Below are 21,078 nucleotides of genomic sequence, written 5' to 3'. Positions count from 1 at the left end.
AAACAACCGCAGTCAAGTAGGCGGTAAGGCGGATGTCACACTGACGCCGCATTTCGTTGCGGCGTACGGAGCGACGAATTCGCGTGCGGCAATGACGCACAACCGGACGAATTTTCTTCGTATCTTCGTCCGGAGTTGCGGTGCACGACGAACCGCGTTCATTTCCCTTTTGTGTTCATTGAAATTCGAACGTCGAGGTGATAATTTATTACTACAATGGAAACGGAACTTATTCAAAACACCGCGGCCAATTTTAGTTTGGCTTTTATATATAATCAACTCAAAAAACGCAGAAGTTACTGTGTACATCCCTATTTACAAGCCAGACCCATAAATTGATCTTTTGTAAAAGTTTTTGAAGATTTAAGGCAACACGAATAAATATTTTTCAACTGCACCCAATGTCCATTTTTTTTCTTATTATCTATTGAGTCATCAACTCATCAGGGTCGGTAAATATATTTTTCTGCCCTCCGGGCGGAAAGCGTCAACTTTGCTCCCGCTGCGCTAAACGAAGTTGCCCCTTTCAGCCTCCGTCGAGTAGAAAAATAGTATGCGCACCATGGGACATTCCATCCAGCATCCAGCGTGTTTGCCACAGTGTTTGAACAATTTTACACGCGGCACGCAATTTTTACTTTTCCTCCCTTGGGACACAAATAACTATACCACCTCCTCCCATAGTCTTGCTTTTTGCACCCGATCACTGTACGCTTCACATTTCATGTTCCAAATTGCTGGACGGCTTTCAATTTCAAAAATAAACTTATCTATATCGAGATCCATTCCGAGCACGTCCTATTTGCACAAAAATCCCGACGAAATTGCGGAGTTCGGTGTGGCATACCCCCCGGCCCGCACCGCATCGCCGTCCGAAGGTGCGAACCATGGAGCCACTGTGTTATACCATGCGGTTTTTGTATACAAATATAGATTCTGCAGTACTAAACTAAAAACCGCAGCACCGGACGTCGCTGCGAAGTGCGGAGCAGTGTGACATCCGCCTAACAGGACGCGGAAAACAGACCATCAAAATTCTCGATTTGTAAACATGGCAAGGCCGAGATTTTGCCGCAATGACTTTTGGGAAAAGTTTTTGTTACAAAAACGATAACTTCTAACAAATATAACCTCTTACTTTGTTTTGGTCAACTGCAAATATACTTTGGTATGTGTAAAAAATATTGAATCTTCATTTCGGAATAAGCATAATTAAAACTGAGGAATATTCAGGATAGACTAATAGGGTTGAAAAGAACCGTGATTAATAGTAGTTTCATGTGAATGCTATTCATGAAAGGCATTAAAATACGAGTGTGAGTTTAAAAAACAAATGTAGTGAGTCCTTATATAGTAGGTAATTATTAGATGTCTCACTAAAATACTGAATTAGTTTACAATAGTTTATTTATCTTTGAGTTTTTACAATTAAAACAATACAAATCCTTCCTTCAATCGCTTGAGTTTTTTCCTCTCAGTCGTAATCTAACTGTCAATGTCACATTTTACCAAAACCGCAGCAAAACTATCTGTCACTTGTCAAACACTTGACAGAATAAAACTAAAAGATCGTTCGAGATATCCTTAATATCTAATATTCGGCCAACCTGATAATCTAGAAGTTTGTCCTCAAACTCAATCTAGCAGGTACTGAACAGTATAAAACCTTATTTTTCAATGAACCACACGAGTATACATAAGTTCATACATTAGTCTCTAATGTGCCATCATGAATTTGTTTAATTAACCTTATTTACGCAAAATTTTGTAACATTTCACCCTTCAATACACTGGTCTCTAATATGCGGCCGTGTATATCCCCTTTGTCAATCCAAAACATTAACAATATCCACCTGAGATGGCATTTCACTCCACACCACACCAGTCACTAATGCGGCTGTATGAACCTGATCACTCAGTCTAAAACATCAACAATATTCATCTGAGGTGACATTTTCCATTTCACTCCGCACCACTCTAGTCACTAGAGTAGCCGTGTGAACCTGGTCACTCAGTCTAAAACATCAACAATATTCATCTGTGACATTTCCATTTCACTCCGCACCACTCTAGTCACTAGAGTAGCCGTGTGAACCTGGTCACTCAGTCTAAAACATCAACAATATTCATCTGAGGTGACATTTCCATTTCACTCCGCACAACACTAGTCGCTAGTGCAGTCGTGTGAACCTGGTCACTCAGTCTAAAACATCAACAATATTCACCTAATGTGACATTTCATTCTAAACCACATTAGTCTCTACAGTAACCATGATCCTGGTCTCCCAGTCTACAACATTAACAATATTCACCTGGTGTGACATTTCACTCTAAACCACATTAGTCTCTAGTGTAGCCGTGGACTTGGTCACTCAGTCTGCAACATTAACAATATTCACCTGCTGCGACATTTTATTCTAAACCACAGTAATCTCTAGTGTAGCCGTGACCCTGGTCACTCAGTCTACAACATTCACAATATTCACCTGGTGCGACATTTTATTCTAAACCACAGTAATCTCTAGTGTAGCCGTGACCCTGGTCACTCAGTCTACAATATTAACAATATTCACCTGGTGCGACATTTTATTCTAAACCACAGTAATCTCTAGTGTAGCTGTGACCCTGGTCACTCAGTCTACAACATTAACAATATTCACCTGGTGCGACATTTTATTCTAAGCCACAGTAATCTCTAGAGTAGCCGTGAACCTGGTCACTCAGCCTACAACATTAACGATATTCTCTTGATGTGACATTTAACTCCAAACCGCACCAGTCTTTAGTGTGACGGGTGAACCGGTTCACTCAGTCTATCCATATTTACCAACAAATAACAGCAAAAAAGGCAACACTAAATCTTTTCATACTTGAATGTCTTTTGACAACAATAAACATGACGTTTTCATAAACCAAAATCATTTTCTTTGACTTTCATTTTCTTTACTAAGTACATCAAGTTTCTTAGGTTAGGTGGAATGGCCTTCTTTTCAGGCATACAATTATATTTTCACTAACTATTCTCACTATCGGTTACTTTGTTCAGATCAATCAACATATCATATTGTATCATCTAAAAGTCAAAAAATATTTTGAATAATCTGCTAAACCTGAATCATCAACATATCAATCATCATAATGCTATACTTTAAATTTGCATGACTGTATACAATCTATAACCTGGACATTTTTGCATTTTCCTTGTGTCGGTCTTATGCCCTATTATTTTGTTAACTGCCCTATTTCCACCTGTAATTCTATAAATATCTGAATTTTGTGTACCTACTTTATACATTTATTTATTTCATTTTCAATACAAACTTACAGTGTACACCAAATCGCTTATATGAGAACAATTACATAAAAAAAAAAGTCAAAGTATGTTACAGGTTTAAACATATCTATAAACATAGCTATATACATTCTTCATATATTTCGATAAGTCATGAGGTTCAGTAAATAGGGCAAATGCAGCATCTGCTTCAATAGTGCAGTCATCAATACATCATTCAGTTACGGATCGACCTAATATATATATAACAGGAAACAGGTCTACCTTAGGCACATAATCTACCATATCACGACGTTGGCAATGGCGGCAATGCTCATCTCACAGTTATGGTCACGCCAGTAGTGATCTGACCATCTGCGACATCGAACATAGGACTGCGCTCGAGCAATCCCCACAATCGGTTATCAGTTCAGCCTTCTGAAGAGAAGCCCTCGCCCCCGAATGTCAGCAAGCAGCACCGCAGGACCTCTGCGCCTCGTGCGCCTTCCAAAACGCATCAGGGGTCTCGTGACGTAGCCGATTTATGCTCAGCGGCTCCAATTGCTCCGACGGCCGTGCACCGCTCCGGCGTCCAGTCTCGCACAGCCGTTTAGCGGTACAGACTCGTACCGCCATTCAGACGTGTAGCCTCGCGTTAGAAGTCCAGACTCGCACTGTCGCTCAGACGTGCAGACTCTTGCCAGTACATTCTGCAATCATAACTCAGGACAACTAGATTTTGCTTGGTGCGCGGGGCCCGTGGGCCCCGCGGTGTGCATGGTGCTGTAGTTGGTATTGTTGTTTTTGTAGTTGGTGCTGTTGTTGATGTTGTTGTTGATGAGTTATTGTTGTAGGTGCCGTTGTTTGAGTGAAAAAGTTTGTTTTCCAAAGGGAAGAAGTGTTGCAGTTGTACTTTTGTTGCGCGTGCGAGCATGCACTCGGCCTTGCGTATGTTGTTATTAATATTGTTGTTTATGTGTTGTTGTTGTAGTGTTTGTTGTTGTTGCTGTTGTTTAGGTGTAAAAGTTTGTGTTTTCCAAAGGGAAAAGGTAAAGCAGTTGTACTTTTGCTTGCAAGGAATGGTCCGCGTGCGAGCACGCACTCCCGCAGCTCGGCCTTCGGCCTCGCGTGCTTGGGCGATCCAATGGGACGCTCCGGGCCTTCGGCCCTACGCGGAGCTCGGCCTTCGGCCTTCGCAATATAGTTACTTTGGGGGTTGAAGGGAAGTTGGAGCGTAAACACGACCCAATAGTAAAAGTGTCTTGACAAGCTCACGTCGGGCCTACGGCCTTCGGCCTCCGGCCCGCCGTTTCGCTTGTCTAAGACACTTTTACTATTGGGTCGTGTTTAAGCTCCAACTTCCCCGCTGGCGAACTTCGAAAGGGGACGCTTCGGGCCTTCGGCCCTACGCGGAGCTCGGCCTTCGGCCTTCGCTAGCCTCGACGCTTCGCCGTCGGGCCTTCGGCCCGCCGGCTCCGCTTATTAAGACAGTTGACTTGTTGCCGGTTCGCTTTATAACTTTTCCCGTTATTTTTGTTGTTATTAATATAAAGAAGATTTGTTTTCCAAAGGGGAAAGTTATTGCGGTTGTACTTCCGCTTTGGGCCGCACTCTCGCAGCTCGGCCTTCGGCCTCGCGTGCTTGGGCGATCCAATGGGACGCTCCGTGCCTTCGGCCCTACGCGGAGCTCGGCCTTCGGCCTTCGCTGGGTTTCGAAGCTCAGCGTCGGGCCTTCGGCCCGCCGCTTCGCTTATTAAAACAGTTAACTTGTAACCGTAACCGGTTCGCTCTATAAATGCATTTTTTCCCGTTATTTTTAGTATAAAGAATATTTGTTTTCCAAAGGTGAAATATAATGCGGTTGTACTTCCGCTTTGGGCCGCACTCTCGCAGCTCGGCCTTCGGCCTCGCGTGCTTGGCCGAACCAGTGGGACGCTCCGGGCCTTCGGCCCTACGCGGAGCTCGGCCTTCGGCCTTCGCTGGGTTTCGAAGCTCAGCGTCGGGCCTTCGGCCCGCCGCTTCGCTTATTAAGACACTCGGGGAGGGTTGGTTTCGCTTCGGGATTAGTGCGGGAAGTTGGAGCTTAAACACGACCCAATAGTAAAAGTGTCTTGACAAGCTCACGTCGGGCCTACGGCCTTTGGCCTTCGGCCCGCCGTTTCGCTTGTCTAAGACACTTTTCCTATTGGGTCGTGTTTAAGCTCCAACTTCCCCCTCTCAGGTGACGCTTCGGGCCTTCGGCCCTACGCGGAGCTCGGCCTTCGGCCTTCGCTGGCCTCGACGCGTCGCTGTCGGGCCTTCGGCCCGCCGGCTCCGCTTATCAAGACAGTCGACTTGGTAGAACGCTTGGGAGCACCGTACGCACGCAGCTCGGCCTTCGGCCTCGCTTTTAGTTACTGGGGGTTGCACGCTTGGGGGTCGGCCTTCGGCCTCCCAGCCTGAAGCTCGCCCTTCGGGCTCGCTTAACCTACTTGGAAATTTTACTTTGCCCCTGTCCACCGCCATTTTGGATTTTTCCAAAAAACTTTTTTTCATATGGTAATCTTGGCCCCCCAGGCTCGCCGCATGCAAAATCTCAGCGCGCTCGGACCAACATTAAAAAAAGAAAAAAAAAAAGTCGGCCATTTTGATTTTTTTTGATGCAGTTTTATTTGTCTTGGGGCCCTCTATGACATTTGGTCGAGCACCCCCCACCTATCACGCACCGTTTGAGAGTTGCCATACAAAAGTAAACTGGCCATTTTTCCGCCATCTTGGATTTTTTCCAAAATTTTTTTTTTCCGTACGAGTCATTGGGGCTCCGAGATACCGCGACCAAAATTTCAGAGCGCTCGGACCTTTTTGAAGTTTTAGAAAAAAAAAAAGTCGGCCATTTTGAATTTTTTTTTTCTTATTCAGATTCCACTCGGAGCCCTCTATGACATTTGGTCGAGCTCCCCCGACCTATCTCTCACCGTTTAGCATGTGGGGGATTCGAAAAAAAATCCCATACAAATTTTTTTTCGAGCTAAAAAAAAAAAAAAAATTTTTTTCGAACGCGGGGGCCCATATGTACCCACATACCGGTTCTCGGCGCTCTCGGACCGTTTTGAAATTTCGGCGCCATTTTGAGTCGGCCATTTTGAATTTTTTTAAATGCCATTACATTTGTCTCGGGGCCCTCTATGACATTTGGTCGAGCACCCCCCACCTATCTGTCACCGTTTAAAAGTTGCCATACAAAATAAAAGTGGCCATGGTGTCCGCCATCTTGGATTTTTTCCAATTTTTTTTTTCCATACCGATCTAGAGGGCCCCGAGATTCCGTGACCGAAATTTGGGCGCGCCGGGACCGACTTGAAAATCGGCCGCCATTTTGAATCCGCCATTTTGAAAAAAAAATGGCGGCCTCCGAAACTGCCCAGGGTCCTCTGTGACATTTGGTCGAGCACCCCCCCACTATCTCCCACCGTTTAGCCGGGCCGTCAAACATTTTTCTGTCCCGATCCGGTAGACCGAATGTCGGATTTTTCCGGAGGTCACCGGACCGCCCCCTGTACGACCGTACCGAACTCGAATCCCCCCCGCGCCTCCTTCCGGGAGAACAATTCGTGTCGATTAATGTTCGGGCTGCAGCTTTATATAATATAGACTAGATTTTGCTTGGTGCGCGGGGCCCGTGGGCCCCGCGGTGTGCATGGTGCTGTAGTTGGTATTGTTGTTTTTGTAGTTGGTGCTGTTGTTGATGTTGTTGTTGATGAGTTATTGTTGTAGGTGCCGTTGTTTGAGTGAAAAAGTTTGTTTTCCAAAGGGAAGAAGTGTTGCAGTTGTACTTTTGTTGCGCGTGCGAGCATGCACTCGGCCTTGCGTATGTTGTTATTAATATTGTTGTTTATGTGTTGTTGTTGTAGTGTTTGTTGTTGTTGCTGTTGTTTAGGTGTAAAAGTTTGTGTTTTCCAAAGGGAAAAGGTAAAGCAGTTGTACTTTTGCTTGCAAGGAATGGTCCGCGTGCGAGCACGCACTCCCGCAGCTCGGCCTTCGGCCTCGCGTGCTTGGGCGATCCAATGGGACGCTCCGGGCCTTCGGCCCTACGCGGAGCTCGGCCTTCGGCCTTCGCAATATAGTTACTTTGGGGGTTGAAGGGAAGTTGGAGCGTAAACACGACCCAATAGTAAAAGTGTCTTGACAAGCTCACGTCGGGCCTACGGCCTTCGGCCTCCGGCCCGCCGTTTCGCTTGTCTAAGACACTTTTACTATTGGGTCGTGTTTAAGCTCCAACTTCCCCGCTGGCGAACTTCGAAAGGGGACGCTTCGGGCCTTCGGCCCTACGCGGAGCTCGGCCTTCGGCCTTCGCTAGCCTCGACGCTTCGCCGTCGGGCCTTCGGCCCGCCGGCTCCGCTTATTAAGACAGTTGACTTGTTGCCGGTTCGCTTTATAACTTTTCCCGTTATTTTTGTTGTTATTAATATAAAGAAGATTTGTTATCCAAAGGGGAAAGTTAATGCGGTTGTACTTCCGCTTTGGGCCGCACTCTCGCAGCTCGGCCTTCGGCCTCGCGTGCTTGGGCGATCCAATGGGACGCTCCGTGCCTTCGGCCCTACGCGGAGCTCGGCCTTCGGCCTTCGCTGGGTTTCGAAGCTCAGCGTCGGGCCTTCGGCCCGCCGCTTCGCTTATTAAGACAGTTGACTTGTAACCGGTTCGCTCTATAAATGCACTTTTCCCGTTATTTTTAGTATAAAGAATATTTGTTTTCCAAAGGTGAAATGTAATGCGGTTGTACTTCCGCTTTGGGCCGCACTCTCGCAGCTCGGCCTTCGGCCTCGCGTGCTTGGGCGATCCAATGGGACGCTCCGGGCCTTCGGCCCTACGCGGAGCTCGGCCTTCGGCCTTCGCTGGGTTTCGAAGCTCAACGTCGGGCCTTCGGCCCGCCGCTTCGCTTATTAAGACACTCGGGGAGGGTTGGTTTCGCTTCGGGAGTAGTGCGGGAAGTTGGAGCTTAAACACGACCCAATAGTAAAAGTGTCTTGACAAGCTCACGTCGGGCCTACGGCCTTTGGCCTTCGGCCCGCCGTTTCGCTTGTCTAAGACACTTTTCCTATTGGGTCGTGTTTAAGCTCCAACTTCCCCCTCTCAGGTGACGCTTCGGGCCTTCGGCCCTACGCGGAGCTCGGCCTTCGGCCTTCGCTGGCCTCGACGCGTCGCCGTCGGGCCGTCGGCCCGCCGGCTCCGCTTATCAAGACAGTCGACTTGGTAGAACGCTTGGGAGCACCGTACGCACGCAGCTCGGCCTTCGGCCTCGCTTTTAGTTACTTGGGGTTGCACGCTTGGGGGTCGGGGTGAAGGCTCCGGGCCTTCGGCCCTCCGCCGGGGTCGGCCTTCGGCCTCCCAGCCTGAAGCTCGCCCTTCGGGCTCGCTTAACCTACTTGGAAATTTTACTTTGCCCCTGTCCGCCGCCATTTTGGATTTTTCCAAAAAACTTTTTATCATATGGTAATCTTGGCCCCCCAGGCTCGCCGCATGCAAAATCTCAGCGCGCTCGGACCAACATTAAAAAAAGAAAAAAAAAAAGTCGGCCATTTTGAATTTTTTTTTTGATGCAGTTTTATTTGTCTCGGGGCCCTCTATGACATTTGGTCGAGCACCCCCCACCTATCACGCACCGTTTGAGAGTTGCCATACAAAAGTAAACTGGCCATTTTTCCGCCATCTTGGATTTTTTCCAAAATTTTTTTTTTCCGTACGAGTCATTGGGGCTCCGAGATACCGCGACCAAAATTTCAGAGCGCTCGGACCTTTTTGAAGTTTTAGAAAAAAAAAAAGTCGGCCATTTTGAATTTTTTTTTTCTTATTCAGATTCCACTCGGAGCCCTCTATGACATTTGGTCGAGCTCCCCCGACCTATCTCTCACCGTTTGGCATGTGGGGGATTCGAAAAAAATTCCCATACAATTTTTTTTTCGAGCTAAAAAAAAAAAAAAAATTTTTTTCGAATGCGGGGGCCCATATGTACCCACGTACCGGTTCTCGGCGCTCTCGGACCGTTTTGAAATTTCGGCGCCATTTTGAGTCAGCCATTTTGAATTTTTTTAAATGCCATTCCATTTGTCTCGGGGCCCTCTATGACATTTGGTCGAGCATCCCCCACCTATCTGTCACCGTTTAAAAGTTGCCATACAAAATAAAAGTGGCCATGGTGTCCGCCATCTTGGATTTTTTCCAAATTTTTTTTTTCCATACCGATCTAGAGGGCCCCGAGATTCCGTGACCGAAATTTGAGCGCGCCGGGACCGACTTGAAAATCGGCCGCCATTTTGAATCCGCCATTTTGAAAAAAAAAATGGCGGCCTCCGAAACTGCCCAGGGTCCTCTGTGACATTCGGTCGAGCACCCCCCCACTATCTCCCACCGTTTAGCCGGGCCGTCAAACATTTTTCTGTCCCGATCCGGTAGACCGAATGTCGGATTTTTCCGGAGGTCACCGGACCGCCCTCTGTACGACCGTACCAAACTCGAATCCCCCCCGCGCCTCCTTCCGGGAGATCAATTCGCGTCAATTCACGTTCGGGCTGCAGCTTTATATAATATAGATATCTGTGTTCGGCTTAACATAGTGTTAACGCGAGGAATGCCGAAGGACCAGAGGAAAAGCGCAGTCCAAGAAATACAGAGGGACTATGGCTATGAGAAAACTAAAAATGAGAATAAAATTAAAAAGATGTTAATTATGAGGCCGACCGTACCTGGGTATAGATTCCGATTTGTTAACGGCGGCCGCCGTATTTAATTTTTGGTTCGTTCTTCTCTCTCCTTACTCCTTCACACTCACGTTTATCACTCTCGTTTATTATAATTATTTCATCGTATTATTTTATTCATATTATCAGGAAAAAAAGTATATTGATTTTTCACTTCATTGACGTTGTCCAACAATTGACATGTATTTAAATTTTTAGCTTCTTTATTTTGCGTTTAAGTAGGTCGGCAAAAAGGCGGGTGATATGAGAATAAAAATGAGGTTGAATAGAGTAGATAGTATGAAAGAAAAGCGAGCGAGATGGATGAATATGAATGATAATGAATGAAAAAGGGCGCGAACATTTCCCCCCGACCTTAAAGGGTTCCTTTAAAGGAAAGAAAAACTAAATATAATAAATAATAACCCTTATCATCAAATTAAACGAACATTCACAATAATATAGCGAAATAATGAACTAAAGAAAAAGTATTATTCTAACGAAGTATACTCCTATTAATTATTGGTTAGGCAGAGGGCATAATCGCACGACAGGACGGACGAAACTTCCTTTATTTGTCCTGACAGTGACAACGCGGGTTGAGCCGTCCTTCGAAGGATGTACTGCCTCTACGACGCCTAAAGGCCATGAAAATGGCGGCGCATTATCTACTTTTATGACAACCACTGTGCCAGTTACGATAGGAACTGATGGCGTGGTCCATTTAGCTCGAGACTGCAACTGATGCAGATATTCTGCACGCCAACGTTGCCAGAAGGACTGCACTATCTTATCCAGAAGTGCATGTCGGTCACGCAAATTACCTGACTCGACCAATGGAGCAGGTAAGGACAACAGCGGAGCAGTGTTGAGGAAATGAGCCGGGGTGAGAGCTGAAGGCTCAGCGGGATCACTACTCAGAGCTGTCAGTGGTCGCGAATTTACAAGGGCCTCTATCTGCGCAAGCGTAGTCAGAAGCTCCTCATATGACAGTATTTGCGTACCGATTACCTTGAAAAGGTGATTTTTTACTATTTTCACCATGCTTTCCCATGCGCCTCCGAAGTGTGGAGAAGCGGGAGGAATGAATTTCCAATCAATGCGGTTCTCCGCGAGCTCCATCTCCAAATGTGGACGATGACCGTCTAAAAACTTGTAGAGGTCACGCATGTAAGAGTTGGCACCAGTAAAATTAGTCCCATTGTCCGAATATATGCATTGTACGGGGCCACGCCGCGCCAAGAAGCGCTTTAAAGCAGCCAAAAAATTGGCGGTACTCAATTCCGTCGCTATCTCGATATGAAGGCAGCGCGTCGTGAGGCAAGTGAAAATGCATAACCAAGCCTTGCGACTCTTGACTCCTCTGCCTCGAGTAGGAGTGTACTGCAAGGGACCTGCATAATCACACCCCGTATGTGTAAACGGTTTATTCACTTGATTCACGCGACAGCTCGGTAGGTCTGCCATGAGCGGGAGAGACGATTGTGGATTCGCTCTGAAACACGTGTTGCATTTGGCAACGCGGTCGCGAATGACACGACGAGCCGACAGTATCCAATACTGAAGCCTAAGTATAGTCATTAATGACTCAGGACCAGCGTGCAAATGCTTTCTGTGGAAATAGTCGACGATCATATTGACTACATGATCACGTCGTGGAAGCACAATTGGGTGTTTCTGCGAATATTTCATGTCAGCATTTGACAGCCTGCCTCCAACACGAATCAGCCCGTCTTTATCTAAGAATGGTTTAAGCTTTTGCAAGGCAAGTGAGCAATACCTTTTGCTCTTTATTTTATCAATGTCGTCGCTAAAGTGTTCACTTTGCAACGATGAAATAATTTTACCCTCAGCGAACTCTAGGTCATTTCGGGAAAGTGCTGAGAAGCGCGGTTTCGGTTTAAGAATGCGGTACACGTATACTACGATGCGCAATAATCGAGACCACGACGATATTCGCTGAGCGAGTGAATAAACTGGTGACTCTGACACATCCGTAGTTGCAGCGTGTGCAAGAGGCTTAAGCTCCGGCACTTCACCGATGGACTCTCGATCGAGCTCCCTTAAAGGCCATTCCGATGGATGCTTGGAAGCCCAAGCCGGTCCCGTGAACCACAAAGGATGGTCCACAAGCTTAGAAGGCGTCAGGCCACGGGACAAGCAATCCGCGGGATTTTCTAAGCCCGCCACATGATGGAAGCAGTTGGCCGGAATAGCTTCGATAATCTTAACTACCCGGTTGGCAACAAACGTTTGCCAGCGGTGGGGGGATGACTGAATCCAGCAGAGAGCAACTTTCGAGTCTGTAAACGCGTAGACCTCGTTAATGTTATAACGAGGTTCGAAGTTATCTTGCACCTTCCGCATGAGCTTTGCCAGGAGGACCGCAGCACACAGTTCCAATCTCGCGACGGAGACTGTTTTAAGGGGACAGACCTTCGACTTGGAACACACCAGCCGAACTGCCACTTCGTCTCCCTTTAGAACCTGAAGGTATACGACGCCTCCATATGCACGCTCGGATGCATCACCGAAGCCTAAAAGGTTTATAGTACAACCCTGTGCTACTCCAAGATGGCGCGGTATTTGGATTCCATTGAGCTTTGGCAACTCCGAACAGAATCGTTCCCATAAATCCACAATATGGGGTGGGGGAGTCTCATCCCAGTCGCATTTGATCAACCAAAGCTCCTGGATGAGGAGTTTTGCGTATAAGACAACTGGAGCTACTAAGCCCACGTTATCCCATAGACGTGCCACTGCGGACAAGATCGTCCTTTTAGTGCACGTTGAGTCTGGCTCTGTCACCTTGAAATGAAAGTAATCACCAGATTTATTCCAACATAAGCCAAGGACCTTTTGGGAGACCCCTGGGTCGATTTCAATGTCTACGGAAGCCCGATGCGAAGCAGGTATTTCGCGTAGCACGGCGTCTGAATTGCAGGTCCATTTCACAAGATCAAATTGACCGCATTTGAATAAATCAATCAGCTCCTTAGCCGCGGCGATAGCAACAGACTCATCCTGCTGCTGCGAGTCATCTGACATAATGCTAAAGCATACGTCATCCATGTATGTACAAGAGGACGCGATCGCCGCTGCCGTTGGGTACTTATGCCCGTCGTCTGCAATTAGCTGACGGACGACGCGGAGCGCGTGATAGGGACTCGACTTCATACCAAAACACACGCGATTAAATTCGTATGTGGTAATGGGATCTGCCGGGCGGAATCTATATAAGATTCGTTGAAACTTGCGTTCCGCTTCGCGAACACCAATCTGTAAAAACATTTGGCGACAATCGGCCGAAAGCGCTATTTTGAATAAGCGAAAGTTCAGAAGGATTGAAAACAAATCCCCTTGAAGATTGGGCCCTGAGTGCAAAACGTGATTCAGCGACAGACCTGTGCTTGTCTTGCTACTCGAATCCAGGACCATGCGCACTTTGGTCGTTGATTTGTCCTCGCGTATGACAGCATGGTGAGGAATTATGTATGCGACAGCTGGAGAGGCCTTCATGGAGATAGTTACCTCCGATATGTAACCCTTACTGACGTATTCACGAATGATATCGTCATAGGCGGCACGTAACACACTCGATGACTCTAGCTTTCTTTCAAGGCAAAGAAAGCGCCTCTTAGCAGCAGAATGCGACTCTCCGAGCTTGAACACGTCATCTCGGAAAGGCAATGCGACAGTATATCTACCACTAGCGTCGCGCGTAGTGGTGGCGCGAAAATAATCCTCGCATTCAAGGTCATCTTGACTTTGAGCGGGCGGAGCGGATATTTCCTCAAGTTCCCAAAACCTTTTGAGAAGGTTGTCTGTGGAGTCTTGAACAGAAGTACAACATGCCGAAGTATATTTACGCGGTGACTGTAAAGCAGGGACCGAACCCATTAAAATATACCCCAATACTGTCTGAATAGCCGGTGGCAGATAGTCCACATCGCTTTTAACAATGTGCGGCAGTAACAAATGTGGAAATATAGTTGCACCCACCAGTACATCAATTGCGACGGGCGTATCCAACGTGTCGTCAGCCAAAGGGAGGCCATGAACATGTGTGAGGGTTGACATGTCCACCGGCACTGATGGCAAATCGTCGGTGATGCGATCGACCACAAAACTCGAAACGTCAAAGTTGACGTTTTCGTCGAATCGCGAAAATATTTTAATATCTGCGTTACCCTTAACAATTTTTTTAGTTTTTCCAATGCCAAATACAGCGCTTGGCTTTTTATCAAAATTCAAACCTAAGCGCTTACAACACTCCTCAGTAATGAAGTTACTTTGTGATGCGGTGTCAAGTAAACATTTGACGACTTGCGTGCCACCCTTATTATCGCGGACGATAACTTTTGCGGTGGACAGCAATACCGTATCACACGAAGATGTTGAGTTTTGTTTTGACATCTTATTGTTAGAGGCCGCTAGTGCTTGAGTCACGATAGACGTGTTACAAGATGTGCTTTCCGGCGGCGGTGAAGACGACTTAGCTACGGCGCTCGCAGATGCACTTGACACATCAGACGTCGTAGCTCTTTCATCCTTGTCTTTGTCAAAATGCAACAGAGTATGATGCTTTTGATGACAAACTCGACATTTCACCTCGGAATTGCACTCGCGGGTGCGGTGTTTGATACTTAGGCAGTTAACACATGCCTTAAGCTCTTTAGCGCGTTTGAAGCGTTCAGAAGGCGTTAAACTGTTGAGGGACGGACATTTAAATAAATGTTCATGAACAATATTGTCACAAATACATTTAGTAGTGCTCGCGCAAGCAACATAACTTTGTAGTTTTGGTGCGGCACTACGCGGTTGAGACGACTTAACACCTTTTTCGCGCGATAGATTTGCTGCGGCGGAGACGACGACGGTGCTTGGTTGCACATTTTGATAAATCCTAAACTGACTCTTCATAAAATCTGTCAAATTGCGGAAGCTAGGCAATTTCGTATCTCGGTGTAACATTTCAAATGCTCGAAGAGTTTCCTGGTCTAGCTTCTTTAATGCCATATGAAGGAGCATGAAATCGCATAAATCATCGAGCTTAAGCGACTTAAGCGCATTCGCAGCTGTGACAAACTTATCGATAAATGTTTGAAAATTAGACGAGGAAGCGGGACCATTAATCTTTAAATTGAGCATTTGATCCATGTAGGTCGAGGCAAGAGTGCGCTTGTCTTGAAATCTGTCAATTAGACTATCGATGATAAGCTGATAGTTTTCAGCGCTCGGAGTTATACCCGCGATGACGGCTTGAGCTTTTGGTGACAATTTCCCAATAAGATAGAAGAGCTTCTCTTCATCAGTAAGCGACAGATTTTCGTGCACTCTGGATTTAAAACTAGCGTAGAAAAGCGGCCAGTTACGTATATCTCCATCGAACGCTACCAGTTCCATCGTTGGCAAAGAAGGTCTGGCTCTCTCCACTATAGAAGGCAGCGAAGAGGCCGGCGGTGCGGCTGGTTGCAGCCGCTTAACCACTCTCCTGATGCGGCAGTACAAATCTTCGAAGGCTATAATCGGCTGATAATTAGGGACAGCAGCCGCCCTAGCTCTTAGCAACGTACGATTATACTCATTAACCACCTCTTTGAACTCTGATCGGAGTTCGTCGATAGTGTCAGCAGCATCAAGGAAACTCTCGCGACTGGCTAAATCGGTATCGACAACTAGCGATTTTTTGTAAATACCCTGGACGAGTTCAAAGAAGATATTGCGTTTTGCTTCAAGCATCGACAGCTCGTCTTCATAATACGCGCTGTCGACGCTTTCGATATTTCTTGTATCTTTCGCCATAATGCAGGAGACGGGTTAAGTAGTTTAATTTTATTTATGCGGTAAAACAATTTATGTTCCTATGAATAAGGATTAACTCTTATAAACGTATACCTAAATTGCGGGTGCGATTAAGAAATTATATTTAGGTAATTAATTTATAAGGGCGGCGCGGCGAATAGTAATACTCATATAAATAAATACCTAAACTGCGGGAGCGATTAATATAGAATAATTTAGGTAATATTTATAAGGGCGGTGCGGTGCGGGAGGAGAACGATTAGCAATGAATGTATGAGGAGAGAAGGAAAAGAAAAGAGAATCCGGTTCGAAGACCAGAAATGTTAACGCGAGGAATGCCGAAGGACCAGAGGAAAAGCGCAGTCCAAGAAATACAGAGGGACTATGGCTATGAGAAAACTAAAAATGAGAATAAAATTAAAAAGATGTTAATTATGAGGCCGACCGTACCTGGGTATAGATTCCGATTTGTTAACGGCGGCCGCCGTATTTAATTTTTGGTTCGTTCTTCTCTCTCCTTACTCCTTCACACTCACGTTTATCACTCTCGTTTATTATAATTATTTCATCGTATTATTTTATTCATATTATCAGGAAAAAAAGTATATTGATTTTTCACTTCATTGACGTTGTCCAACAATTGACATGTATTTAAATTTTTAGCTTCTTTATTTTGCGTTTAAGTAGGTCGGCAAAAAGGCGGGTGATATGAGAATAAAAATGAGGTTGAATAGAGTAGATAGTATGAAAGAAAAGCGAGCGAGATGGATGAATATGAATGATAATGAATGAAAAAGGGCGCGAACACATAGCATGTTTCATTCAACATTTGAAATTACGGTTGAACTATCTTTGCTTACTAAATATTTTCTAATAATTTATCAAAATACTTTTTACTAAATGTTTGATCAAAACGAATTACTTAAATATGAACTGAGGAGGCCTGTGCCCAGCAGTGGGACATTATCTTGTAAAAATGATAATGGCTTCAATTTCATTGACATGCATAAAAATGCAAACTTACAAAACAAGACACAAAGTCTCATATTAAAAATAGGTTTTATATTAGTTAAATTATGTCAATAAATATGTGATCAAAATATTGACTTAAATTGTAGATCCAATACTGTATGAGCTATAGCAAGCTATCTTAGTCACAATAGTAATTACCGGCAATGTAACCCATTTCTCCATTGTAAAAATGATAATGGCTTCAATTTCATTGACTGCATTAAAATGCAAACTTACCAGACAAGTCACAAACTCTCATATTAAAAATAGGTCTTGTATTAATTAAATAATGTCAATAAACATATGATCAAAATTTTGACTTAAGTTGTAGATCCAATACTGTATGAGCTATAGCAAGCTATCTTAGTTACAATAGTAATTATCGGCAATGTAACCCATTTCCCCATTAAGTCATTGTACTAGAGTCGGCATCTCTAACAAAATGTTTCCACACCTCAATGAAGTGTCGGCACTTCATTAGGTTTAGTACGACTCCGACTACAGGCGTGATACACGCATGTGACAAAAAAAAGTTTTTTTTTTTTTTTTTTAAATAAACTGAAAATGCCTTTGTGCGTTATGAAAATGCATTCTAATAATATCAAGAAACGTAATTAAAGCAATATAATAAAGATTCAATGCGAAAAGCTCTTGTTTTAAGCTCATTTAGATTATTTTCAAACGTTACTTTAAACACTCACGGTGGTACGCCATTTTCTGTGGCGCATAAATTACATCTCGCAGATGTAATACATAGGTACTAATGATTACTTACCTTATTCTTTGCAAAATAATAATTATATACCTACACAATAATGATATATTACTCTTTATTTCGTAATTTTTTTTTGTAGTTTCTTCTCTTCTCATATTTAAAGAGTATATTATGCTATAAGTGCGATTTGATCAAAATTGCTACGAGTACGAGTCAAATAGAAAGTTCAAAGCTTTATGACTATTTTTATAAATCTTAATGTCGTCCGTATCACATACGTAAAACAATTTCAATACACTTGTAAGGAAATACAATACATTTTATCTAGATTCTTTACAATGCATATGTAGACAGAAAATGAACAGTTGTCATAACAGTTTCGCCTCTGGCTAGCTACACAGCTATCCTTATTCTTTAGCTTAGTGACAGATGTCAAACGCTGAAAATGGCGGACACAATTTGTTCTCGATAGCCTGTCTAGTATATTTATGTCAATGCATTTCTCACAAACAAAAAAAAAGATTATGATTATGATCTTTTAATGTTAATTCTCCATACAGAATGTTATATACCAATAATTTATTTTATTTTAACTCTTGTAATTAAAAATATGTCTTGTACCACTTATTATTATAAGTATTTTATTTATACACTAGCAGTTTTTGAAGCGGATGCATGTATATCACAGCACTTGTGTTTATCTAGTGCCAATAATTTATTACCATTTCATGACATTGTCAGATTTCAACAAATTTGCTTGCATGAAACTTTCAAATACTTCAACTTGTTGAAACAAGGAACATGTGTGGAGTATACTTAACTTTTGTTATAGCAGCAAATACAGCATCCCCTTAACTTTTGACATAATACCTGCAGTCATCTCTCACCGCAGATTGCTTTTACTGTAAAGAATCCCTTGCACCATCCAGTTCGGGGAGGACACCCATCACGCACTTGCAGTACCCATTTGTGAAGACATTTGGAGATTCTAACAACACACAACATGCAACATGTTACATCTCACTCCACATTATCACTCGTCATGTAGATAAATACAGTGGAATCCATTTATTAGTCAACCGCTTACTATGACATAATTATTGTGTGAAAGTTTGAATATAAAATTCCTTGTAACAAAATCGCATAAGATGACTTGGCTTAAAGTGACAATTCGCTTAGTATGACCTATTTATCCTATTTTTATCAAATCATGGCTGACACATTCACTGGTTTTTATGGCAGTCCCCACACTTTCTACGCGAGGATGCTTGGTGCATGCTTGGCGTCTAAGTTGTTTAGTTTTGATTCTAATTGACAAGTTGATAATTGGTACAAAATTAATAAAAGTCATCTCTCATAAAGGAATTTGAGATTAATTAAGACAACATAAACAACAACTAGGTTTTATATGACATCCACTTAGTATGACATATTTGTCACGATCGATTGATGTCATTATATGCAGATTCTACTGTAAAATTATTGCACTGTAAGTTAACTCTGTAATATGAATCTTGAAATATTATTCTTCTTGTAGCAAGGCATTCAGTAACATTCTTTGGTTGCACTCAAGTAATTAGTATGAGTAAGTAGGTCTTCATGACTAACCAAGACTTAGTCGATATCTCTTAATATCGACACAATTTGCATTCCACAACAAAATATTATTATGAATAATAATTCTATATGCATAGATATATAAATATGTGTGTCCTGATTGACTGATTCATTAACACAGAGCCGAAACAACTAAAACTAATAATTAATAAATGGCCACTTTTACAAGTATCATAACTAAGAATTAGACAACAGGCCTAATTCTTATTTACTCATCACTGAATTAACTACCTCTGATAATACAGTCAACATCAAGAATTCATGTGTAAAAGAATTTCATACTTTTTTCTTTTTCACTGCACATGTTACTACAACCATACCATTTGGACAACACAGGCCTTTAGTGGCTATGCTGGCTTGATATATTTCATTTGAAACATGTTAACAAATATTAATTATTCAGTTAACATAACAATTTTGATCTGTCGGAAACATACCTCAAAGCGACTAATCTTTTGTATTAGTCAATTTTATGTCTGGCAGTAATACTCACATGTCATTATTTAAACCAATACTTACTTGTAAATTATGTGAATGCCAATGAAACATTCTATAATTTGACCTTACCTCACTTCATCTTGTGATTATATATTTTTATACCTCCAAACCTTTTACACACGGCCATAGTGCATATTTGAGTGCAATAATTCTTCAACAATTAGGCCTTTGTGGGTATGCCAACCCCCATCTTGTTCACCCTGCAATTTCATCTTAGAATTCTAACATGAAGCTTTACTCAATATTAAATAACCAAACTTTCGTATCTTTCTTTGCATGTTTTAAGGTTAGCATATGAGCATTGTTGTTCACATGGGTATATGCCATTATAGCTATGATTTCATGCTGTAAAATGTTTTCATATATGTAATACTCAGGATTCAAGATTTGTTAGACACTATAGCACTCAGTTTGCTCTGTCAACATGAACTCTGAACATGATGGCCTGTCCCAGTTTTCCTTTTTTTTGTTCTTTGATATTTCTTCAGTTCTTTGCCACTTCCGATATTAGATGTCTCACTAAAATACTGAATTAGTTTACAATAGTTTATTTATCTTTGAGTTTTTACAATTAAAACAATAAAAATCCTTCCTTCAATCGCTTGAATTTTTTCCTCTCAGTCGTAATCTAACTGTCAATGTCACATTTTACCAAAACCGCGGCAAAACTATCTGTCACTTGTCAAACACTTGACAGAATAAAACTAAAAGATCGTTCGAGATATCCTTAATATCTAATATAATGAAGCAAAAATGTCATTTTCACAGATAAGGTCTATGATTCGTAAGTATGTTAAGTACTCAACATTGTACTTCAAATCCATTTGTATATGTGACTGTTTGTGTTCTAAATAAAATAAAAAAAAGAAATATGTTGTAACAAATAGTTTATCTTAATGCTGGCCTTCATTTGTGGATTTTGAAAGCATCATAGAGGGTTTAGGTATGATATGTGTGTAGATAAAACCATTTTTTAATATACTAACTACGGTGCAGGAATATTTAGTCATCAGGCAAATTATACATGGCTCTGTCCACTTTTTTACACCACGCGATTGAAAGAGATGAATGCTGTTTTTGTCACTCTGTTACGTAGACAAATATGGCCATCATATCCGTACACGACAGATAAGAAAAGGACTGGATCTAAAGCCAGTTCTAAATTAATATTAATTCACTGACAAAATCTCGTGCAACGAAAATGATCAACAAAGCATTAACCACAGAAATAACACCAATTCATCCAGACGAACATCACGGACAAATAATAACGAAACACACTCAATCAAGAAATAATGAGCCAGCAGATTAGATAAAATAGTCTCAGCTAACTTGCCGAGACAGGGCATAAATCTCCCCGTACCAATTACAAGTATATGATCGGTGTGTATCGGAAGAGACAATGGCCCTGCTGGGAAATGCTGGGGTTGGAAGGTCCCTGCATTTAT

General features: G+C 43.1%; 1 protein-coding gene across 1 annotated transcript; it reads right to left on the bottom strand.

Moving 5' to 3' along the window:
• Window positions 1-10,196: 10,196 nt before the first annotated feature.
• Window positions 10,197-20,479, bottom strand: LOC133521227 (uncharacterized). Its single transcript, XM_061856071.1, has 2 exons — window positions 19,652-20,479; window positions 10,197-18,503 (listed from the first exon to the last, which is right to left on the bottom strand). Exon 2 carries the CDS (start codon window positions 15,787-15,789, stop codon window positions 10,504-10,506), a length of 5,286 nt encoding a protein of 1,761 aa, XP_061712055.1. The 5' UTR covers window positions 15,790-18,503; window positions 19,652-20,479; the 3' UTR covers window positions 10,197-10,503.
• Window positions 20,480-21,078: the final 599 nt, after the last annotated feature.

This window comes from Cydia pomonella, chromosome 9, assembly GCF_033807575.1.
Source record: "Cydia pomonella isolate Wapato2018A chromosome 9, ilCydPomo1, whole genome shotgun sequence".
NCBI classification, from domain to species: Eukaryota; Metazoa; Arthropoda; class Insecta; order Lepidoptera; family Tortricidae; genus Cydia; species Cydia pomonella.
This window is presented reverse-complemented; position numbering and strand designations above follow the sequence as displayed.